Genomic DNA, 25352 nt, shown 5'->3' on the forward strand with positions numbered 1-25352 from the left:
CACCTGTTATTTGTCACTAATGAGTTAATGTTGCTCCAAATTATTTGGTGCTACTGTTCCATGGACGATTGTCTAAAAATGATAAATAAACAGTGCACTGAAAATGTATGCATGGAGAAAGGGTGTAAATATTAACTTGTGACTATTTGCACTGTTTATTTATCATTTTTAGACTGGGACTTGTATTTTCACCTCAGTGCAGACATGCCTGGGCTAAAACTTTACACGTCACACATATCGAACTTGTGCACAAGTATTTGTTTCCCAATTCAATTAAAGATTGTGACCTATTTTGTGCTAAAAATCAATCATTTCGAAACCGGATCTCTGTTTTTCCAGATCGAGCTGCAAATAGCTGACTGGCGAACATTTTGTTTTAACAAATGCAATTACAGGATCATGTCTGACGTTGTATGATCACATTCAAACTTTTTACACATACATCATATCATGCACAAGTTCAGGCATTTGTTTCATGATCCAATTCAAGATGGCTGAATGGTGGCCATTTTTCTTGAAAAAATTCATCACAATTAAGCATTCTGCAGTTCTTAAAACTTGCACGTATATGAACGCATTTCATTCACATTGGGTACATAAATTGAACACGAGACCTTGATACATGTATCATTTTTTTTCTCAGATCAGATTCAAAATGGCTGACTGATGGTCAAACCGATCAGTTCGTCGACTGGGTGATCGGTTTGCTGAGCATCTACGGCAAACTAGACAGAAAAATCGTTATTATCCGGTTTCACTTCATTTTAATTCTAGTGGACATAATATTACAGATATGTCTATTTCTGGTGTATGTGTTGTCAATGGCAACGAAAATCAGCTCAGGCGTGTCGAGGAGGAAACTATATTCCGCCTTGGTACTAAAGAACCCCATGGTATTAACAAACAGTTCAACTCATTTGTTGAGCTCACTACCTAAGGCGCGTTATTTGTTCTATTGTGGAATTTTTTGTGATTCTAACTTATAGTTCATGCGCGTTCTTACGTTCCTATGTTCTACCTGTACGTTATCACACTTGCTTCTATGCTATCGATAAAGAGCCATTGCTCGAAACGTCTAGCTATTTTTAATAGTTATTTAGGACTACGATTACCAAATATTATCTTCAATATATGATAGTAAAGCCATGATTGTCTTGTAATGGCCACCATACAATTTAGCAAGAATACTAACAACTCCAACTTAATTTAGCACATTTAAATAGGTCATTGCTTTCTTCTGCAATTGCTTGAAATTGCTCCATTCATGATCGACACTTTTCTTTGGCTGGTGGCTATTTTCTTTCTTTTTTTCATGGACCCATGCCGGTTTCTTTTGAATAAAATTAGCTTTTCTGTTTAATTCTAGTACAAATATTAAATATTAATAAATACATTGTAAACTGAGAGCTGTTTTCTCGCAGTAGAGGAGGCAAGTGAATTACCAAATTTTGAAGGAGAATAATCCACTGGAGCAGAGCACTTGTAACCGAGTTGTTTATTGTTCAACTGCTGGAACTGAGCCCAAGTTCTCATGAGTTTTTCCATACAATGCATCATTATGCAAACTACTAAATTTGTCACAACCTCAAATCACATTCCTTTCTCCTTATAGAGAATGAAAACTCATTTTCAGAGATTCTGATATACACTCGTGAGGTACTCCAAACTCAATGATAAATAAACTTAATATACCGATACATGTATAACCACTAACACCAGCAAGTAATTCTAAATCGCAATGTCATGATAAGAAACCATGTGAAGTTAATAACAATATGGCCGTGTTGCAGTACCTGAATAAACATCTAGCAAATAATATTTACGGAAGCACCAAGCCACTCAATTCATATCTGTCTGCCATGCTCTTGACAAGCCATCGACATTGTCATCTTTGATCATTGTTTTATCTGCCAGGGTCAGCCTTAATTGCACAAGTCTAAAATTTCGCTCACGCAACTGATGCAGCGATTTCCCGTCTTCTTGAAAACTACTAGCCAGATTACTTTGATATATTATGTGTCTTAACTTTAGATGGACCACTATCAGATTTGTTCATTTGATTGTGACCATATTATTAATTAAAGAGTTCCAGCTTAATTGCTTTGATAATTGGTATGTATGGTACATGGGTTGTAATTGTCATTGCAACAATCAAATAAACTATCATTGTTGTGTTACGGCAAGAACAAGAATTGAGCCCCGAGTTCGTATGCATTCTTTGAAATAAATAAACCCACACTATCCCATGTGCCGTCATTACAAAAGCTCCTAGTTTCACTTGATTTACAAAAAAGCATTATCTGATTTACAAAAAAAAAATGATTAACCCTTTTCCTTTAATTAATTATACTGTTATTTTGTTTTAAATGTGAGAGCTTAATTATATGCCTTCTCCGAAGTATTCTCATGATCTATATACCGGTATATCTATCCCTCAGTTTCGTGAGCTCGCAGGATTAGAATAGCGCCCTCAATCAACGAAAGTTTTAGCATATGTTTTTAATTTGCGAACATGCATACAGAGGTATCCCTACTTCAAAAATAATCTATCATTCAAGTTTATTATTCAAAATTGCTTTTTATTTTTAATATTATTTGCCAGGCTCCTTGTCAACAACGCCTAATTGCAATTTGTTTAATATGTAATCTTGTGTGTCGTTGATCCGCGACTCACTGCAGTAGCAGTGACAAAGTCACGGGCCGATGCCTTCAGGAAAACCTGTGTGAATCTAAACCCATTATGCTAATGTAAATATCCGCTGTGCACCAACATGTACTTAAAATTGAGCATGCGCAGTGAGATGAGTCCGTAGCAACCTCGTATCACTAAAGATTTTCAGGAATCGCGGTTAGACACACACAGAGAGGACAACATGGTGAGTTGACTCGCGTCTGTCGTATTTTTGATATTTTGATGTTCTGGGAGTTATTCAACTCGTCTAGAACGGCAGCTGTATGATTGATTTGCGAATGGCTCGATAATGTGTTTTAGTACACTGGACGTTCAAAATTAAATGGCGTGTGATGTGGGAGTTGGTGTTGATTCCACTGTACTTTGGAAAGGACTACACTCTGTTACCTCATTCATTTTAAACCATCTTCGTTGAGCCTGACTGTGGCTGTGCAGGACTACCAGAGACTGAATATGAACATGACAATGACATTAACGCATACTCGCGCCGTCGGAAATTGTCCCTCGGCTCATATTGAATTAAATACAAAATGACATGACACGTCGGGTGGCATTTCAAATAGTCTGTTGTGGTATGGTTCGCGTCATGTTTCATTCTCGCCCTAAGTTGCCCGCCCGCCTTCAACATCCATGATAATCTATACATGTGTTTTTATTTTATCTTAGACGTCAGCCGAAGTCGAAAATACCTTAAAACGGATACAGGGGCATAAAGGTGTACTTGGACTGATTGTTGTCAACCCGGAAGGTCAGTGCATTACCCAATACATCATCATTTTAATTAATTGCAGTGTATGTTACCGGATGGTGAATGTTTATAACACCTGTCCATTCGATCGTTTTTTTCTCTCGATGTTGCAAAGTAGAGAAATACGTGTTCGGCGAAATAAGTGTACTCAGCAATAATTTGAGTTAGCTGATCAAAGGCAATAACTATCGTCAAAACAGTTTTTACTTGTCCGATGTTTTCAAATCCCCGGTTCCAAAAAAAAAAAAACGGGAAAAAACGCCGCTTCTCGGCACCGGACATCGGGGAAACATAGAATTTCGTCGTAGCTCATTGCATTGTTGGTATTATTAGAACGATCAGTTCGTAGCCTGAGGTTGTTATTTCTGCAACGGAGGTAAAAATAGACCTCAGTGTTTCTGACGTTCAGTCTCGCCACTTGTCAAACAAGACTCGCTATAGTTACCTGACATGGACATCAGTAACCCCCCCCCTCTCTTCGTTCATTCAAGTTGAATGGTAATCTCAAAATTGAATGTAAACAATAACAGGTGAGGGCATTGTCGTATAATTAGGATTATTCTATTGTCTACGATGGATTTGGGTCCAGCATCGCCTTTCCTTTATCGTGACAACAATAACTAGATGAGAGTTTCTTTGTGACGCTGACAAACACGGGTGCTGTAAAAGTGTAATTACCTTGCGCAAAAATCAGTTACTTGTCGGTCTTGTAAAACTATCGATCCTACAGGTGTTACAAACACTATGTCACGGGCTATTTACAGTGAAATACACACTAGATACACTGAAATTTACAGTGTTCATGTCTGTGACCAGACAATAGCGACCCACTTGGCGGGTTTGTAACGGCGAATGTGATACTGGTACACATTTGCGCAGTGTAAATTTCAATTCATTTACATGTAAGCAAAGAAAACAGAAGAGTACTATAAAAACGTATTTCGTCGTGTCACTGCGAGCCCGAGTGTTTTTGTTTTTTTTGTGGAACTGTCGTTAGTTTCAAACTTCAGTTTTTAAATTAGCATTGTTGTCATGACGGGGCGCAGTTCTTTTTCCCGTCATTATGTCAAATTCGAGATTCCATATTATTATTATTATTATTATTATTATTATTATTATTATTATTATTATTATTATACATTTATTGTCGTAGTTCAAAGAAGTTAATTTTCCCACTGTATATCAAGTAGCCGAGAATAAATGCCTGTCTTCCCGTGTTTGTTCATGTTTCATGTCAACTTTGCGATATTTGCTAAGCCAACTTTCACACTAACCGTATATCATTATACAAAAATGAACCGTTTAAACTCGTTCTTATGTGGACAAAAAGTATGGCGATTGACACCGTGTGTGCGGTAACCCCCAAACAAAGCGAACAAGGTGATAAATACGATGTTTGGTTCATCTCACTTCCCTTGGTAAAGTTGTGGCATGTTACGCCCGACCCGTTATTGTGATTAGTTCAGGCACTGCAAGGGCGAAGCAATGCGCAGACCACACACAAATAGACTCCATATTCTTGTATTCTATTTCTGTGTTGCCCACGTTTAAAAAAAAAATCGACCGTTTCAGAGAGTTTTACACATTTCCAATGCATTCCTGTTGTGTTCAGGTGAAGCGTTCACGTATGCCGCTTCACCGGACGTTACTTAGCAACTAAGTGACCATGTTGACTGTGTTTGAAAGTCACCCAAGAGGTGACCCTATTAGGCTGTTTTTCAATGCTTTATTGATGTCTTTTCTTATGGTTTATTTATGCAATGCTTGTTGCTGTGTCTCGACTATTCTGTATTGCAGTCACGAATCAACGCTTTAATTCTGAAGCTTCGCTCAGAATCAACAAACGAATTAACATTATATTCACAATTGTATATTGGCACATGTATACATTACGTCTGCTGACTCTCTTCTACTCATTTATGTGTGCGGATTTGTTGTGCCTTTTTTCATCTACAGTCAAGAGGATTTGGGACGTTCCTAATTTGTTATAGAAAAACAACTGCTCTGTTATGTAAGCTTTCTTGACTGCAATTAAGTCTTCGGACATTCATTTGAAAACACGAGTCCGAGTCGCTCGCCAGAGTGCGTCAACTTGAATCGACCTAACCTCAACAAATCACGGAGTTGGTAACTAAGTAACTGTTCCACAGTAAATCGATGCTATTAATTACCGTGTGTTTTCCCTTCTTTTTGTAGGCATAATTTTACGGACAACTCTGGACAATTCAACAACTTTACAACTAGCCAACTCGATACAACAAATTACGGCTCTGGCAAAGAGTGTAGTCAGAGACGTTGACCCACAAAATGATTTGACGTTTCTCAGAATAAGATCGAAAAAGAACGAAATCATGGTAGCACCAGGTTAGTTTGTACACTTACTCAATGCTTGATCAGAGTGACGTTTTGTTGTATACATGACAATTTTACTGTAAAAAGAGTTCCAGCATGAATAAACCCTTTTTTATTAGTCCGCGCCCCCTTGTGACGGACTGCTTCTGTGACGTAAATGGTCATTCACAGCGTCGACGTCATTTTGATTTGTAGTCTTCCGCCAATAAAAAAATACTTATTTTAAACACAGTCACTCAGAGGGACTGTGTTTTAAATAACGAATAACTGCAACAGTTTTCGGATTGGTCAACCGTGCTTTCATCCACGTACGTCATTTTGACGTCTCAGAAGAAATTTGACGCTAGAGGGCGTAACGTTTAGGAAATCTCAGCCCAGGGCACAGTTACGATTGCTAATACACTGTTTGTTTTATCTACAGAGGATGGTTATCTATTAGTCGTTATCCAAAATCCATCGGAGTAGTATGCGGGCGTGACTTCATAATGAACAACCGAGAGAGGTATCCATCCGGGCATTACTGCGAACACGTGACTGGTGCAATTTACTGTATTTAACATTGACCTGTACAAGTAGTCATTCAATCTCAAAAATTACGAGTGATACTGGTTATAAGTTATCTTTTCGTCATTTGGAAGCAAAGGTATTCAGGCAAAGTTTGTTACGGACGCATGCGCACACGTCATGTGAACTACAGTAATATTGGTAGATGGCGTGTACTTCTACATAACTTGAAAATTATGAATTATCTGTGGCAGCCCCGAATTTAGTGCATATTATTACTGTAAAATTGGTTATGTATGATGTTTATGAAAGATATTTGTACGTTTTTTTTCCAGATGGCGTGAATTATGTTCATCCCACAAACAAAATTGACGATCCTAATACCGACAACACGCACATGAAGTCATGTCACATGACCTATTTTTATGTAAATACTAGTCTATGGATTTTTTGGTCCATTTATATTTATTTAGTATTGTCAAAGATTACAAATATAATGATCAAATGCTATACGGATATGATAACAATGTTCAATTCGAAAACATCTCATTGTTTTAAAAGGTGGTGGTCAAATTATGCGCTAACAGTGCATTGTGTGCGGTATACACGTCAGAGATCACGCATGCGCATGGAGTGTTGCTACGACCACCATATTTTAATTACACCCAGTTGTCCATATTTCAAATCGGATATACATGATCATTTCGTTTGAGGCAAACTCAACTCCTCCACAGCCATCTTGTCTCAGGCTTTCTCCAAATAACTTAATATCACTGTATTACCATTGTTTAAAGTAAACTTTTGTCATTTTACGCAAAATAAAACTTCATAAAAAATGTGTTCATCATCTTTTTTTTAACAATTTCAATTATGATCAAGATCTGTTAGCAATGCAACGTGTTCAATTTGGCAAATCATCGAAAACATAATTTTAAGGAAAACATGAATTCCTACGCACGACAGTACTCCCACAATGCATCGCACATGTCCAAATTCTATCAAGGTAGGACCTCAACGTTTGCAACCTCCCATTTTAAAATTGGTGGCATGAAAAAAAAGTTTGGAAAATTTACGATTGACCAGTTTTTCCTCAAAAGATGCATTTGTCAGTTTTGTCACTTGCATAGTTATATTTCTCATAACAACATGAAGATGCATTATGAGAATTGAATGCGTCAATAAAATTGAAATAACCAGATATCTATACAAATACATTTCTCCCAAGGTTGCCATCAACTGCATCAGAGCTATCACTATTGTATTGCCATTCCTTTCAATGCTGTAGAAATTTACCTGCAGTTAATTCTGAACCCAATCAGCAGTGCAAGTTATATATATATATATATATATATATATATATAGCGATTATAGCGATATTATCGATATGGAGGATTATGACCTTTGTACACTGTATAAAGTGCAATTTAATATCTTTAGTTTGATTTCTCTGTATCATATTCATTTCATTTATTTTCATTTGACATTACAGGGTACTTCTGTAGTTAATAAACCATAGTCAATGTTTTGCAATTTTCACCAAGTTGAATATGCATTCTGTAGTGATTATTTTTTGGCACAGAGCTGCACTCTCCCTTGCAGACTCCTATGACCTGACCAAGGAAGCCACAGTGAGCAACAACCAGTGGGGCATTCCCTGGCAACTAACTAACTTAGTGATAAAAGACCCATAGTCTCTACTGTGCACGAATGTGGGTGTGGGTGTGGTACAATGTTTACCAGAGTCTTATCTAGAGCACTGTTGCAGACCTCAATTCCTTCTATAGGGAATGTGTGCAGACATTCACACAGAGTATTACCGGGTGTATATCAACATATTTAGTGACACCTTTAAAAAAATACACACGTACAATGTACACTGCAGCACTATTGCGGATTGACATTCAACCAATGTGTTATTAAAGTCATCGGCTTCGAGATCTAACATTCTAAATAACCATGTATGGTCATGTGACATGTTCGGTGCTTTATTGAAGACATTGGGCTCATTATCTGATCAACATTTAATGATCATACGTGGTCACGTGACCTTAAAAATGCATATCACATCTGGAACACTATTTCAAGTACAATGTATATAAACATTGTAATGATCATTAGAATGATCTGGACGGGTTATTTTTTGAGAAGGTTAAGACAGATTGTCATTTTCCACATACATTGACCATTCCATTAAACAACTTATTAAGACTTCACTTTATAACGCAACTCAATTTCTCATCCAGTGGAACTTACAAATACATGTACATATATATCATTTCATTTAATGAAGTAAAAGCTGGACTGTGTACAGCAGATTTGCATACCTTAACTTCTGGCACCATGAGGATAAATATGATGCAATACAGAGAAGAATTATCCATATATGGACATTGTATGACATCATTATTGTACAATTACAGACAATAACAGATTTCTCTATTACGTTAAACTTGACCAGAATCTGCATAATGTTGCAAATGTGAATTTGATATCGAATTACACATTGTAAATTTCAGCAAAGACCAAGCTAAAATATGTGGCAGCAATGACAACAACAGCATTTCACATCAGAGCTGCACCACAATATGGCACTGTGGTAGAATTCACTAATGTTACATCGTCTGAATCTCAGTTTGTAGCTGAATAAATGGACCTTGGCAAAGATGCCAATGTTATACTTGTATGTAATGATACATAACGATTTTTTTTTTTTTAAATCGAGTCACATTATCTTAATGTTTATTTTATCACGTTTGATAAATATCTACACAATATTCAACAACTTGAGAAATTAATAGAACATCAGGTTATCAATAAATATTCAGATTTTCTCGCTATTGTTCCATTTCATCATCTTCACTACTACAGCTGCTAAAATCATCTGCATCCATGGTAACTTCATCATCTTCTTCTTCATCCTCTTCTTCACCTGGTCCAAGTTCTTTTAGAAGTTCTTCTATGTGTTTCAGCATTTCATCGTCATCACATTGCACCTTAGAAAAAAGCTGTCCAAAGATACTGTTATTAGAGTCGTGTTCATCTGCATTTTCAAATTAAAAATTTTAAGCCATATATTAAGTCATATCTTATGAATTAGGCAAGGACGCATAACCAAATTGAACACAAACCATGCATGGCACAGTCCTCGTTAGTTATCAAATTTAAGATATATAGTTTTGTTTATAGTAATATAGCTGGAATATAACCATGTCAGGAATATGATTATGATTGTTTAACATTAAAAGGATTGACATTTGTATCTGTTCATCAAACGAGTATTGAGAGATATTGCTCTGGAACAGCATTATTTAAAACAAAATCAGCCATTTTGAATACATCTATATATCTATAACATGACGTATAATGAATATATAAAATTTAAACATAATTAGTCTGGACGCACGCACGCACGCACGCACGCACGCACACACGCACACATCGCACAGAGGTCAATCCATAAGTTCCTGTTTTTGGACTACATGAGAACGGGGACTTATAATAGTGCCTTAATGAATATTTATACTTTATATAAGGTTGATGCAGATCAAAAAGGTACAAACAAAATTACCAAATGCTTTTCAATAGGAATCCTTCTCCCATTTATAAAGTTAAAAAGCAAAACAAAAATTCTACAACGTATATACCACTGTGCTTTTCAATCGAATATCGTACTCAGCAGACACATTCACATCAAACTCACTAAATTCAATTTCCCTAAGCAAGAAAAAAAGTGAATATGTAAACAAATTTACCGTGTGTGCGCTTTGTAAATAAAATCTTGCTGCTTTTTTGTGTTCATCTGTTGTTAGGAGATAATTTGACCAGCCTATGAGATACCACACTATCACAACCTCGTCATCCTCTTCTAAGAGATTTTCCAAAACATCTATTGATTTCTAAATGAACAAAAGAAAAATGTGTTAAACTTGACATGATGGAGAATGATGGATGTATAGATATATTGCTTTGATAACATGGTAACTTTGCTATGTTGGTGGTCGGAAACAGTACTCAAAATAGGAATTATGAGTGCCGGCAGAAACACTTAGCCAACACATTTACTCAATTAGTAGCATATGCATTTATGTAAATTACAGAGGTATTTCTACTGTCAAATTAAAAAAATATCCTAATGATTCAGTATATATTGAATGCAATTTGGAGATTAACATGCGCTTCTCCTGGAGATGTACGCTTATTAATAAAATATGTTTAATATTGTATTGTTTTATACAAGGATCATGCAAGGCGAGTCTGGATACACAAAGTCTGGATTCTACTTACTTCAAACATCTGTAACTCAATAAGTAATTTAGCTGTGGTAATTCTACACTGGTAATCTAAAGGACAAGGTTCTAGCGCATCAATCCCATCAGCATCCAACTGAAATTGCTGCCACTGGGGTAGCCAGAGTGATAAGCTTTTGTTCAGAACATCTTTGGCTTCCTGAAAAAAAAAATGTACAGCCATACTTTTTATAAAAGAAGTGGCTGATTGTCTTTATTCAATCTACAATGGTGACCAAACCATGTGCCTAATCATGTTGAGTGTTACCTTTGGCCACAAAATAATACAAACTAAATTTCAGATCACTCAAATTAACAACTGGTTTTAGCAAAGATTAATCAATTTCCATTCATTGGTTTTTTCAAACAAACTGATGTAACATATGGAAAAAAAGAATCTTAATGATAACATCAGGGTTTGAGCCCAGTAGGATTGTAACTTTAAATAAACCCACCTGTAAATTATTTTTACTCAAATGATAACTTGAAAGTAGTTGAAGTGCTTCAGCATTATTTGAATTATATTCAATTGCTTTGTCTAAACTGCTTTTACATCTGTCTTCAGCATCCGCCTCAAAGCTGGAAAAAAAATACAGTGATCACTATCATTGTTCAATTAATAGATGGATTATAATTCTGATTGTAAATCAAAAATTAGATATAAATCAATAATATGTCAAGATTTGGTTTACCAGGAGTCTGTGAGATAGATTTCAGCAATTGAACAATATGCTTTTGAGATATCACGGTCTGTTGCTGACATGTCCTCATCTGGACAAGCGCAGGCACCTTCAATCTAAAATAAATCAACAAACAACAATTTTTTATGTTTATGTAATTAAGTTTTACATCATTATCTATAACCATTCGCTAGGAACCACTTAAATTTTGTGAGACACAATTTGGCGAATTTTTCGTTGTGATGAATTTGTCTCTGGGGAAATAAACTAGCAGCCTGTTATCAATACACATTTCAATTAAAGAACTGAAGATATCATCAGAAAATGAACAATATGTATAGTATCATAACAATCGGACTTTTTATAACTATTTATCAAAAATATTAATTAAAATTAGATAATTGAAGAACAAAATCATCACGAAATGAACAAATCTGAGATACATGTAGGTCTACCTGTAGTACCTATGTAGTATACATAATATCAAAGCAATTAGACTTGCGGTTTTTAACAAGAAGTTGAAAATATCACTTTTTACCCAAAATGACAAAAATATTCATGAAAATTAGAGAATTAAAGATATCATCATCAAATGAACAAATCTGAGAGAGGTCCACATGTAGTACCTTGATATGTAATATCAAAGTAATTGGACTTTTGATTTTTAACAAGAAGTCGAAAATATAACTTTTTACCAAAAATGACAAAAATATTCATCAAAATTAGAGAATTAAAGATATCATCACAAAATGAACAAATCTGAGAGAGGTCCACATGTAGTACTTACATATGTAATATCTAAGCAATCTGACTTGCGGTTTTTAACAAGAAGTCAAAAATACCACTTTTTATCAAAAATGACAAAAATATTCATCAAAATTAGAGAATTAAAGATATCATCACAAAATGAACAAATCTGAGAGAGGTCCACCCAAGGTACCTACATACCAAGTATCAAAGCATTTGGGCTAGCGGTTTTCAAGAAGAAGTCAATAATAGCATTTTTGACAAAAATATTCGCTATAAATATGACAATTGAACATATCCACACGAAATGAACAAATCTGAAAGAGAACCACCCAAGGTACCTCCGTAGAAAGTTTCACAGCTATACAGTTTGTGGTTTTCAAGAAGAAGTCGAAAATGTCGACGAACAATCAGTAATACTATAAGCTCCACTCGACTTCATCGACAGCGGAGCTAAAAATAGAGTGACACAACATTGCCAAAATGTTGTCCTCACAAATGCCAGAAAATCTTGAAATTACATAAATTTCCTGAAGTGAAATTTAAATGGTTTATAGTATATTGCAATATACTACATGTAGTACGTAAATATCTTTATCACATCTAATTTCACCAATGCTAGCTGCACACATATTACACATAGGTCAGGAAATTCAAAATCATGCTCAAATTAGCAAATACTAATTTTCCGGCAAAATGTGTTGAATATTGTTTAATTAATCAAAGGAAAAACTAAAAAAACAGCGGGCAGAATTGAATTATGTTAAAATTGATAACACAAACAGTGCCAGTGAATCAATATCCATTTGCATTTGTTCACTCGAGCGAGTGTTACTACGTCTTATTCAGAAAAAAGGTACACTATGATGTAAAATCAGTTAATTACAAGAGTTTTTTTTCAATGCCAAAGTAATGAAATGTCTATTTTCATTTTACTTTTACTGCATCTAGAACACTTTGTTACATTGATTTTGTTTCCCTCATGGGTGCTATTAGGGAGAGCATAGGCATATTATGACCCACATGTGTCATTTTGTCTTTTATTAGTATTTCATATACCGGTAATCAAAAAATAGAAAACACATTTATACCATATTTGTCCAATTAAACCAAAAACCTCATTTGTTAACTACTGAATCATAAAAATATTACTTATTTTGGACATAGAAATACCTCTAAATAAGAACTTTAACAAACTTACTTTTTGTCCCTGATTCTCTTTTTCTTTTCCTTTCAGCATTAACTCAATTCCTTTCTGGAAACATTCCACAGCCTGTTGACCTTCACATATCTGCCCTAGATACATGTACTTGGAATGTCCTTCATTGGGTTGAACCGCTACTGCCCGTCCAAAGCAGTGTGTACTGGTTAAAGAAACTCACTCAGGGCAGTTAGACAGCAGAATTCAAAATTTGCACTACTGAACATGATACTACATCTATATGCAATGCACTCTGGGAGATAAATTCCCCCTGTATTGTAATTAAAAACTTTTGAGTTGACTTTTTTTCATTTTGAGTCTCCGAGCAAAATTTAAAGATATAAAGAAACAAGCCATGCATAGCACAGTCCCCGTTAGTTATCAAATTTAAGATATATAGTTTTGTTTATAGTAATATAGCTGGAACATAACCATGTCAGGAATATGATTTTTTAACATAACATTTTTTAATATAGCTGGAATATAACCATGTCAGGAATATGATTTTTTAACATTAAAATGATTGACATTTGTATCTGATCGTCAAAAAAGTACTTGTCCATATTGAGAGATATTGCTCTGGAACAGCATTCAAAATCAGCCATTTTGAATACATGTATATATATAACATGATGTATAACGAATATATAAAATTTGAATATAATCAGTCAAAGCATTTAAAAGATATGGCTCTAGAAGCCCAATCATTAAAACAAAATGGCCGCCAGACCGACATTTTGAATCCGATCTGAAAAATAAATGATGTGCATCAGGAACCTGTAATGTCTAATATATGTACCAAGTTTGAACGAAATCCATCCATAAATGCTTGATATTTGATGATTTTTTAGCACAAAAATGGCCACCATTTGGCCATTTTGAATAGCATCGTCAAACCAATATATCTGTCTATCTATGACATGATGTATAATGAATATTTAAAATTTGAACATAATCAGTGAAAGCAAGTCAGAGATATGGCACGAGAACCACATTCATTAAAACAAAATGGCCGCCAGTCGGCCATTTTGAATCTTATCTGAAAAACAAAATTATTTGCATCAAGGTCCCATAATGTCTAATGTATATACCAAGTTTGAACAAAATCCATCTGTAAACAGCCGAGAAATGCTTGTTTTTGATGATTTTTAGAACAAAAATGGCCGCCATTCGGCCATCTTGAATTAGATCGTGAAACAAATTGATGTGCATATGTATACTATCATGTATGATGTATGTGTGAAGTTTGATTGTGATTGGTCCAGGCATTTCTAAGATACAGGTCCGGACGCACGCACAGACGCACGCACGGACACTCGAAGGTCGAAACATAAGTCCCCGTTTTCGGACTGCGTCCGAACGGGGACTAATAATTTCACTATAAATAAGCCAGTAAAAACTTGCGACATTTTCAAAAAAAAATTGGCCATTCTTTTGGCACATAATAATAAAAACATGAAAAAGATGGTCTATTAAAACATGGAATCATACACAGAACATAAACTAGACAAAATTTGTCAACATATGCATATGAGAATGAAACACAATACCATTCAAAATCCACACAAGCAGCACAACAATAGTACATGTAGGTAAAAAAAAAAGTCACTGAAAATTTTAAATAATCATAAATTCAGACAAATTTTATATTGAAGCCAAACAAAAGTCTAACAAAAAGCTTTTTAAAGTTACACAGAAGCAAGAAGGTCATAATAAAATAAATCATGCGTTTATTTTGTTTACTCCCTACTGTCTAAAACATATGCAAGACCCCAATTACACTGTACAAAGTTTGTAAGGATATTTTTTTAGCATTCTCGGCATCCCCCATCTCTAAAAGTAACATTCCTGATGTTTCCAGTGCCCTAGTGTTTTCTGGATCCAGTTCCAAAGCTCTCTGGCAAAACTTTTGTGCTAACTCATAGTTGAATGTATCTATATAATCCTCTGTCTGTAAATAAATAAAATGCAATTAAAGTTCCATAAACTTTTAAATTTGTTTAAAAAAAGCAAGTCAGTAAATCTCTGAAATAAATGGTTGCAAATTGCCATTTTTTGTTATAGTCCTCCTCACTATTTGTTGTACTACCGGGGGTTATATATTATAGTACAATAATATTGTTGAAAAGTTACGTTCAAAATGTCTCGTTACGTTTTTTCGAGCGCAATAGCCACAATAATTTTAAGCATCTTGTAAACATCACTCATTATTTACAAGATACTGACGTGTGGAAGTTACGCTTGAAACGGCATGGCTACGAGATGAGATAAACTATGCTATAATCAACCTGAAAAAACTTAAATGTTTGAGGGATTTAGACAATTTTTCCTATATACCACGATTGTTGATAATGAAATTACCATTCTATGTACCTTATCAAGCAACTGGTCTATGTTGTACTTAGATTTAGACTCTGCAACAGTCAAATCAGGCTCTAAATTCTTACTGACAACTTTTTTTTTTGGTCTTGTAGATTTTTCTTCTTGTGAAGTGTTTTTCTTGAGAGCTGTAATCATATAAAAACAAATTAATTAGTCTTTGAATTAAAAATTCAACTCACTGTTCACAGAAAAAATAATTTTTTTGACATTTTTTCAAAAACTTGTTCAGTCAACTGGCTTACCGGTAATATTCAAAATATTGTGGTAAATTTTGGATAGTTATCACAAGGCATTACATTTGAGAAGAGACAACTTTGCTCACCTTACACCTATGAGAGCTAATAATCACAGTTTCAATTCAAACTATTTTGTAGAGATTTTAACAGCATAGTTTAATAATAATAAATTCCCCTATCACATTAGGGACGACGTCAAAAGATTGATGTCAGATAAAAAACTTAATTCCTTTAGTTTTTTCCCAAAACCCCCCACTGAAACTTAATTGATAAATATTGATCACGGCGTCAGACTACATTCCCCATTTAATAAAAAATGATAATTGGACAGTAGTATGGCATAGCAGTTGGTTGTAATAATGAATGGAATATACACTTGTGCAAACTACTTCTCTGGGTTCTGCGCATGCTCTAGGTCTATGCCCTGAAATTGAACTCAATTGACACACATATCGGACCAAACCATTTTCTCGTCTTGGATGTTTTTTTTTTCATTTTCTGTTATTTTTGTCATGGTTGATTTAAAAAAAACCAACTACAAATACTCTAAGGATTTTTTTAGTTCATTAGAAAATAAAATCGTTTTTGTAGGATGGAAATTTTTTGAGGTCAAAACCCCCCATCCCCAAACTAAAGCAAATAAGTTTTTTATCCGACATCGATCTTTTGACGTCGTCCCTTACTATGATCATTACATCGCCCTAACCCCTTGAGCGCCGTATTTTTCACTGTCAAATTTGTTTATTTTGGACGTATTATTTACTGAAAATATTTTTAAAAAAACACACCAAAACAAAAAACAGGAAAAAAATTATGCAGCTTTTAGTATGACAAAAGTTGGTGATCAAAGAGCTATTTTTTAAACATTTCTTAATTGAGCCTTCTGGTCGAAACTTTTATAAAATGCTGATTATCAGACTGTCAATCTTTGTAGTGTATGAGGAGACGTATACAATTACCTGGTACACTGAAATGATGTTTTTATGATAATTTGAATGAACTTCCATACACACAGTTTTAACAAAACCTACCCAGACATCTTAACCTTTTCACCACTAGACTTTCTCACCCAAATTTTTCTGAACTTTTTTCCTTAAATTCTTCAATATTTCTGGAAATGAACCCTAATTTTGGTGCCAACAGACAAATTTTAATTTTTACTCAAACAAATTTGCAATCTTCTGAAGGAAAATGTAGGCTATAAACAAGATTATTTTGTGAATTTGTCATGAAAAGATGGAACTGATGGTGAAAATATACACATATTCTATACGTACATTTTTACATCCATACGGCAATAAGGTTTGTACATTTTGTGTTCAATGCAACACTTCATGATTAGAAAACAAAATTTTCACAGATTATAGGTATCTCATTCTATTAATTAAAATTTTATAATTTTATAATAAATACTGCCCTCCCCCGGGTTCAATTGAAATATGTAATTGCGAGGAGTAGACAATATTGAGTTCTTCAAACCAATGATTATCTCAACATTATCTACACCTGTACTAAATACTTTTATATGAATATGTTCTAATGTCTGCGACAAAACACTTTTTCAATTAAAACATTTTCTGATTGAATAACATTGAATTAACTCATTATTAATATTAGTTTACACTCGCTATGTCATTGTTAGATTGGTCAATTTGAATTCTAACAGCCACTTTGAATTTAAAAAATATTTTCTATATTTAAAAAAAAAAAATTTATAAGGCCTAAGATTTGTTGTTGTGCACTTTAATAAAATAATTAACAACATTAAAACAACAAATTCATTTCTACTCAATTCTACAACCCCTGGCCTACTGCTAATAATTGCTTATTCATCACTAAAATACCACAGTTCCTCTATAGGGTCTATAGAGGGACTCTGGTTATACAGTTGTATACCGTAATTACAATATATTATATATCTGACACCGAAAACGAAAGAATTTACACACAAAACATTGTGTGTCAAAAAGGTTACGGGTACTGACAAGACGCCGCAAAAAAATGTCCCTTGTTTTCTGATTTTCACATGATTTAAAATGTTTGACCCCTGAAGTGTCATTTACGTCAAGACCGAATTTGGCCCGTAGATTTTAGATGGTTTTGAGCAATAGACGGCATCATAGGCCTACACATCGGCAAGCCACTGACTAATAAGTAACAATACGGCCAAGAAAACCTGTGTATAGATGTTGCGGACTGTCAAATTAACATATGTCCCAAGTCTATTCTTCCCACACAATTATTCGTACAAAAGTTGTTTAGTCAGATTTATTAGGCTAGCCTGATACTAACTCGTCCAATACACACAACAAGATCTGAACAAAATGTATCAAATCATGGTCACACACTCATAGTGAATCCTAGTCATTTGTTGTATCATGGAGGTAATAATAATATTACCTCTATGGTTGTATCAAACTTTGCAGTACGTTAATCTGTCAATTGTCAAATCAAGTTACTCATATTTCAAGATTATAGTGTAATGTTCTTAACAATTTTAATTAATCATGGTAAAAGTTGTTTATTTCTGAATATCGGGGAACACAGTAAATAATGTTGTAAGGACATCATTTTGAGCTATCCGATTGTATTTTATATGCATTAAGCATGGTTGTTTTGTTACCAATATATAAAGGAAGTCACCCTGCACAAGATCGTACGGCTAATCAAAGGCAATGAGACGAAAGTAAATTGGGACGAATCGACTTGTGGGACGAATGTGTTGGGACGAATCGACTTGAATCTATAGATATAACCTCAGAGTTGACCAGGGTCATCCGCATTAATTAGAGTTAATTAATTAGAGTTTGTCAATGCACTACTGAATACAGGGTTATCTTATGTCACCACATCAAAGACACGCGTGGCACTGCCAGACCCAACCGCTCCAGACTGGAACTTGAACCAGAACGATACATCACAGAGGAACTGTGGATGCATGTATGGCCAGTGACAGTCAATATGGTGGTACTCAGAAAACTTATCGTTACTTGATGCCAGGGATTTAGATTCAACCATGTTTACCTTCACGATTCTAATCTCACCTCTCTTTTTCTGTACCAGCTTAGCTTTTTTCTTCCTCAATTGGTCTTTTTTACTTCTCCCCATTTTAGTTTTATAAATGTGATACGTCGCGAACCATGTGTGAAGCAACAATTTTTGAGCATGCGCAAAAGAAAGAAATGGCTTCATTTAAACTCCCTAAGCTTTTAAATGTTATTATATTATTGCTACTTTGTTAAATTTAAGTTGTTTCCATAACTGTTTTTGTTACCCAACAATATATTTGGATGTATTTAACGGTGTCCTTACAAACATTAAATCAGGATAACAGACTGTAAAATTGTCTCTGTAAATATAATTTTATAGGGCTAGGGAGCAAAAATGGGGAAACCCGGAAGTAAAAACGAAACGTTGTTTGTCGTCTGCCACTGTGAGATTTGATCTGACTTAAGCAGGTAAATGTTCGTCATGTAGCTACAGACGACAATGTCATTAATAGTGAAAAATCTTCAGAGAGTTGTTTCGTTCAACATTGGTCGACTAGAACGAGATTTGGGCATCATCCGACAATTAATGGGGGTAGAGACGTACGATGTGGCCGTACTGTGCGTAGATGACAGAAAAATACAAGAGCTGAATAGAAATTACCGTGGACAGGGGGTGCCAACGGATGTCCTGTCATTCCCTGCATATGAGGCAAGTAGTATCTGGAATAGTAGTTACTGTCTTGTTTTGACGTACAGTCACTTGAATAAATCTATCAGTACTATTTTTTATTATTTTTTCTTGCTACTGATGTAATAGTACTATGGTACTATTTTTATTAATTCTCTTGGATTCTCTTAGCCATTACTATAATAATGCTAGTAATATTATAGTAATAGTGGCGACAAATGCGGTAAAAATTCACCAAAAATAGATTTGTTTAGACTAATTCATGTGACCGTGTCTACACAGTGTTTACTAAATTTAAACAAAATCCCAAACGCCATTGTAGACCAAATTCAATCCAAACTTATATCCCCATTTTAGACATAAACCGAATTTCAGTACATGAAACTGTAGATCTGATATCAATATTTAATTTTGAGAATCATTCTTTTTAATGTATTATATTATGTATTCAAATTTACTTGATTTGAAGTGAATTTTGGTATGAATGTTTCTCATTGTAAAATTGTCCTAGGGAGTACATAGACTCACACTGAATAGTAATTTCAACACTATCATCTGCACTATACAATCATATAGATTCCAGGGAATCTTCCCTAAGGTAATGCTACAATTGTATTTTTGTCTCAGATTGCGTCTCCAGGTCTCTTACCTGACATCTCAGAAGATGAAGTACCCGACCTTGGTGACATGTTTCTTGGTCTTCCATATATACAACATCAGTGTCTGGAATAGTAGTTACTGTCTTGTTTTGACGTACAGTCACTTGAATAAATCTATCAGTACTATTTTTTATTATTTTTTCTTGCTACTGATGTAATAGTACTATGGTACTATTTTTATTAATTCTCTTGGATTCTCTTAGCCATTACTATAATAATGCTAGTAATATTATAGTAATAGTGGCGACAAATGCGGTAAAAATTCACCAAAAATAGATTTGTTTAGACTAATTCATGTGACCGTGTCTACACAGTGTTTACTAAATTTAAACAAAATCCCAAACGCCATTGTAGACCAAATTCAATCCAAACTTATATCCCCATTTTAGACATAAACCGAATTTCAGTACATGAAACTGTAGATCTGATATCAATATTTAATTTTGAGAATCATTCTTTTTAATGTATTATATTATGTATTCAAATTTACTTGATTTGAAGTGAATTTTGGTATGAATGTTTCTCATTGTAAAATTGTCCTAGGGAGTACATAGACTCACACTGAATAGTAATTTCAACACTATCATCTGCACTATACAATCATATAGATTCCAGGGAATCTTCCCTAAGGTAATGCTACAATTGTATTTTTGTCTCAGATTGCGTCTCCAGGTCTCTTACCTGACATCTCAGAAGATGAAGTACCCGACCTTGGTGACATGTTTCTTGGTCTTCCATATATACAACATCAGTGTCAGCAAGATGGAGGAAACCTAAGTGAAGTATTGCCTGTAAGTATGCATGTGTATACCAGTCTGCTCTCTAAGATCATATGACATGATAATGACACAAACAGATTTAATGTGATGCAACTAGTTGTGTTAATTCACTGGCGCTTCATTGAGGCAGAAGAAAACCATACATTGATGAAGTGATCCAGAAAATCATGTTGTTTTAGTCAAAATATGTGTAAAAACGAAGTGAATCAGCGGTCACACCATTTTTGATTGTGCCTCAAGTCACCACACAATTTTATTATTAAGACTGACCTCCCCAGCAATCAACAAACTGCCTCAACTTGATTTTGGAAAATTCGATTTTGACTCGAAACAAGATCAGTCCTGTTAGAGCGCACACTGGTGTACATCTAGAATTCTCTCATTAAAAAGAATACACCATATGTGTCTTAGCATTGTGCTTAAGGTTTAGGTTGATATACTGTATATCTATCTATTACTTTACCCTAATCCAAGACACTTTAATTTATTTATCAAGTTATTTTGACTTGATACAGTTAAATTAGATTTAATTGTTATATATTATTGCACTTTACCTGAGTCTGATTAAATTTCATTCCTAAATAGAATTGAGGTGCTCCACATATTCTGGTTCTGGTTCCATATTATGTCAATCAACATTCATCAACCAATATATTTGATGTGGATTTACTCTGTTAATAGAATTTAGATAGCCTCAGAGATCTCAAATAGTGTTTCTTTTCTACAACACCGTCCTATCCACTGTTCCCTTGGCCTAAATAACCATTATACCTAGGCAATAGTAAGTGGTTAGTGTGAATCAGAGAGGTTGTGGTTTCTATGCCTGGATCTGACTGTTTATACCGGTACTAAGCAGCATACTGTAGAATACTTTATTTTCGCTTTGATTTAATTTTCACTATTTTCACTGAAGGAATGATTCAGTGAAAATAAAATCCAGTGAACATACAATTTTCCCTATATTCTACATTCAACTTGTCAAAAATCAGTGAAAATAAATTCTATAAATTCACCAAAAATATCTTTTCAGCGAAAATTAATTCCAGCTAAAATAAAGTATTTTACATCAGAATAGAGTAGTATTAGCAGTATGAATGACGTCAAACCCTGCCTTCAAAACATGTGGTATTAGTTGTGGAAGACTAGTTCATAAGTGGACTTGCAATTAACACAAAAGGAAAACAAAGTTGAAGAGACTAATGTAACTTTAATGTAAAGAACCTAAAAACCAAAACTAAGGTAATTGGAATGGTGGACAAAATTGGAACACTATTTGAGGGCCAGAAGCGAGTCATGAGCTGGCCATATGCATGTAAGGTTTATTAATTAACTTTAAATGATGTGGGCAAGAATAATATTTACTGATACTGGACTTTTTCTCACCTACAAGGTGATTGCAACCCATGGATTATGTCATCTTATTGGTTATGATCATAAAACAGAAAATCAGTGGAAGCAGGTAAATTATTTGAATAATTCTAAATAAGTATTTGTATTATACATGTACATTTGTATATTGTATATTTATAGAAACAAATCATTTTCTAATTAGTCATTGTATGGTACAATGTTTTGATATTCCGAGATCTTTTTGTTATACTTCTTTTTTGTTTTACAAAAAAATATATAATTAATTTTCAATTTAGTCTTTTTAACGCGATCGCGAAAAATAGTGACTGCGAAAGAAATCCTGACTGGACGCATCTGCAGGCGACCCCCTGCATTGTAGTGAAAACCGGAGCGGAATCACTTTGGTGATTATGCTAATTAAAAATGTTGACTAGCATTGACAACAAATCAAACTGCAGCTGTATACGTCATTTCTTATCTATGTTAATGTGCGTGACCTTTCACTTCTGAGGTCCCGGCGATTTTGAAACACTACTTATATACATTGGACATTTAAATCGATCAATGACATCATGAATAATTAATATCAGTCAAATGTCCACAGATGCATCTAGTCGGGATTTCTTTAGCTGTCACGTTAGTTTTCACGATCACGATCATTAAAAGGGCTTAACAAATTATTTCCCGACTTTGCCAGTCTATATGGAATGGTGTCAGTGACTGGCTGAATTACCGGTATTGACTCTATTAACAACCTTGTTGGCTGAGACTTTGCTATTGGTCAGATTTACATTTGTGACCTGGAATAAATGGTGTTACTAAACCCAGTATTATTTATTTTACTCATAATTTATTATTCTAAACCATTTTTATTCCTATGTGCAGAGCACACAATGGAAATCTTTATAGTTACCCTGTCAGTAAGTCTGTTCCAGTCTGTTTCAGTATCACAGAAACTTCTGTTTGGATTTTCATGAAACTTGGTATATAGATACTCTGGGATAATGCACAGATCTGATTCTTTCTATAAAGCTTTCTAAATGGGAGTGGGAGTCACATAATGCATATAATAACTTTTTATTAACAATTCAGATGTTTGACTAAGTGAAAAATACTTATGTCAGAATGGTCCCATAATGAAACACAAAATTATTTCAGAGTTCCACATGCCATACTATACCATGGTTTACTGAATCGTACAGTGTGAACAAAATACATTGCTTATTACCATTTAATTACTATTATTTTTAATTTTTTGTACTTATTCTCGTTTATTTCAGATGTTTGACAAAGAACTTAGCATATTTCAAGAATACAACAAACTGACTGGTTTGAATTTAAAACCTCTCCTAGATAAAATGGAGTAAAAACAGTTGATGACATGAACGAACAATACCTGTCAACTACAGTGAACACTAAAGGCGAAAAATACATGTTAACTCTGAGTATTCTTGTACTCAAATGTTGTTATACTAATATCTCAGGAATACTTCATTGATAAACAAGTATATGACAAACACAACTGAACCCTAAATACTCTGATAACCCTAAATAATTTTCGGCACAAGTCTATGCATATTTATTTGCTTGCATATTTTCATAACACTGCATCATAACAGTAGATTCAATGTTTTTAAAAATTGAACTCAATACATGTATTAATAACATAAATGTCTGGTGATATTTTGGAATAAATTACTGTAATTTAACTTGTTAAATTTGTTTCCACCATTTTTATGTTGTATATGCAGATACTATGAGAAAAAGATATACCGGTACATAAAATATATGTATTTTTATCCCCTGACTGAGCACAATTTCTGTCTGCCCATCTGTTCGTCACATTATCTCAGATGTTCATAGACCGATTTCCAAAACTTGGTACATAGTTGATACATGATGGTATACATAGGCCTCATAGGCCTCGCCAACTGACAACCCATGTTTGATTCCAAAATTAGTCTAAAAATTTAAGCTGTGCTGTCTGAATAGAATATTGAATATTGGTGGACATACTGAAGCTGATCCATTATTGGTCAGATTTTTATGGAATGCATCCCATATCTTGGACATGTATGAAACAATCAATTTTTTGGGGGGGGGTCAATAGGAGAAACCTATCAATGGGTATGTGAGGCACATAAGAGGTCTGTGAGTTGTGTTTTAAAAGGGTAAGAAATTCTCAGCGATCAAATCTATGTTTACCCCAGCTTCTTTTGTTTGTTTCTATTCTCGGTAGTGAGGCAGAGGAAGCTTGGGCAATCTATATTCAATCAATGGATTTACTTGAAATTTTTTTTGAAGAGGTGGTCAATACTGATATGAATCCATGTTGGTTTGTCTGTGATTTAAAAAAAAATACATGGATATATCCAATTTAAATCGACAGTGTGGGCATCGGTTATTTTATTGGTCATGATTCATGATCAAGGATTACAATTGTAATCCAGTGAAATTAAACACCATGATGAAAGTCTGGTTTATAATAGTGTGGGGTTGAAACATATATAACGATTTCCGTATTCCAACTCCCGTGCATTGAGAAACATGATTAACATTTCAGATGCTCGGCTGCTCTTTGCTTCAACTGACATTTATTTTTATGCGACTAGATTGGTGGCCAATCAGAATCCATGATTTGCAGTTACTGGAGTGACGAAGACATCATATAATCTGCATACAACAAATTACAAATAACTGTGCAATATATTATTCTTGCGCAATTACAATTATATATAAGGACAGAAACTGGTAATTGAGTATATACGTCACAATGCCACTATTCGTAATCTTGTGCCATAATTGTTGTGACTAATACAGTTAACAGTTGTCCCAAATCATAAAATTAAACGTTTGTAATATACATAGGGTAAGAATTCCAACATTTATTTCATTATCACCCCCCTCGCAAGTGTGTCAGTTGCAAGAATCGGGGCTTCAAAAATTGATATCTCAAAAACGCTAATCGTTTATCATTTTTAGCACACGGGAGCACTTTCAGAAGCAGATAGGTTAGCCCGTCTGTCTGTATGCTGTGCCGTTTTATGGTAGAAATAAA

At 34.3% G+C, this 25352-nt stretch overlaps 3 protein-coding genes across 4 annotated transcripts; 2 read left to right on the forward strand and 1 right to left on the reverse strand.

Annotated features, from left to right (window-relative positions):
• Positions 1 to 2785: 2785 nt before the first annotated feature.
• LOC100377007 (dynein light chain roadblock-type 2-like) lies at positions 2786 to 7836 on the forward strand. 2 transcript variants are annotated; one of them, XM_006811821.3, is made up of 5 exons: positions 2786 to 2876; positions 3359 to 3440; positions 5637 to 5804; positions 6214 to 6294; positions 6632 to 7836. In XM_006811821.3, exons 1-4 carry the CDS (start codon positions 2874 to 2876, stop codon positions 6255 to 6257), a joined length of 297 nt encoding a protein of 98 aa, XP_006811884.1. In that variant the 5' UTR covers positions 2786 to 2873; the 3' UTR covers positions 6258 to 6294; positions 6632 to 7836. The 2 variants fall into 2 exon arrangements, with proteins under 2 accessions (XP_006811884.1, XP_002731040.1); XM_002730994.4 differs by having other exon boundaries at positions 6214 to 7836.
• A 722-nt stretch (positions 7837 to 8558) lies between these two features.
• Positions 8559 to 19013, reverse strand: LOC102807988 (uncharacterized). Its single transcript, XM_078010291.1, has 9 exons — positions 18873 to 19013; positions 15584 to 15717; positions 15015 to 15161; positions 13211 to 13366; positions 11275 to 11378; positions 11038 to 11161; positions 10581 to 10742; positions 10049 to 10192; positions 8559 to 9301 (listed from the first exon to the last, which is right to left on the reverse strand). The coding sequence occupies exons 1-9, from the start codon at positions 18934 to 18936 to the stop codon at positions 9131 to 9133; spliced, it is 1206 nt and encodes a 401-aa protein (XP_077866417.1). The 5' UTR covers positions 18937 to 19013; the 3' UTR covers positions 8559 to 9130.
• A 229-nt stretch (positions 19014 to 19242) lies between these two features.
• Positions 19243 to 24003, forward strand: LOC102807671 (endoribonuclease YbeY-like). The gene is made up of 4 exons (XM_006811822.3): positions 19243 to 19527; positions 20825 to 20956; positions 22335 to 22403; positions 23575 to 24003. The coding sequence occupies exons 1-4, from the start codon at positions 19318 to 19320 to the stop codon at positions 23659 to 23661; spliced, it is 498 nt and encodes a 165-aa protein (XP_006811885.1). The 5' UTR covers positions 19243 to 19317; the 3' UTR covers positions 23662 to 24003.
• The last annotated feature ends 1349 nt before the right edge of the window (positions 24004 to 25352 follow it).

Source organism: Saccoglossus kowalevskii, chromosome 7, assembly GCF_978046115.1.
Source record: "Saccoglossus kowalevskii chromosome 7, keSacKowa6.1, whole genome shotgun sequence".
In the NCBI taxonomy this organism is placed as follows: Eukaryota; Metazoa; Hemichordata; class Enteropneusta; family Harrimaniidae; genus Saccoglossus; species Saccoglossus kowalevskii.

Excerpts from the sequence above, each read along its gene's own strand:
- LOC100377007 (XM_002730994.4), top strand. Across the intron at positions 3,441-5,636 it reads GATTGTTGTCAACCCGGAAG|GCATAATTTTACGGACAACT; the intron begins GTCAGTGCATTA and ends TTCTTTTTGTAG. Across the intron at positions 5,805-6,213 it reads CGAAATCATGGTAGCACCAG|AGGATGGTTATCTATTAGTC; the intron begins GTTAGTTTGTAC and ends TTTTATCTACAG.
- LOC102807988 (XM_078010291.1), bottom strand. The coding sequence starts at position 18,936 with ATGGGGAGAAGTAAAAAAGACCAATTGAGGAAGAAAAAAGCTAAGCTG. Across the intron at positions 15,162-15,583 it reads TAGACCAGTTGCTTGATAAG|ACAGAGGATTATATAGATAC; the intron begins GTACATAGAATG and ends ATTTATTTACAG. Across the intron at positions 10,193-10,580 it reads TTGAGTTACAGATGTTTGAA|AAATCAATAGATGTTTTGGA; the intron begins GTAAGTAGAATC and ends TTGTTCATTTAG.
- LOC102807671 (XM_006811822.3), top strand. The coding sequence starts at position 19,318 with ATGTCATTAATAGTGAAAAATCTTCAGAGAGTTGTTTCGTTCAACATT. Across the intron at positions 19,528-20,824 it reads TGTCATTCCCTGCATATGAG|ATTGCGTCTCCAGGTCTCTT; the intron begins GCAAGTAGTATC and ends TTTTTGTCTCAG. Across the intron at positions 22,404-23,574 it reads CAGAAAATCAGTGGAAGCAG|ATGTTTGACAAAGAACTTAG; the intron begins GTAAATTATTTG and ends CGTTTATTTCAG.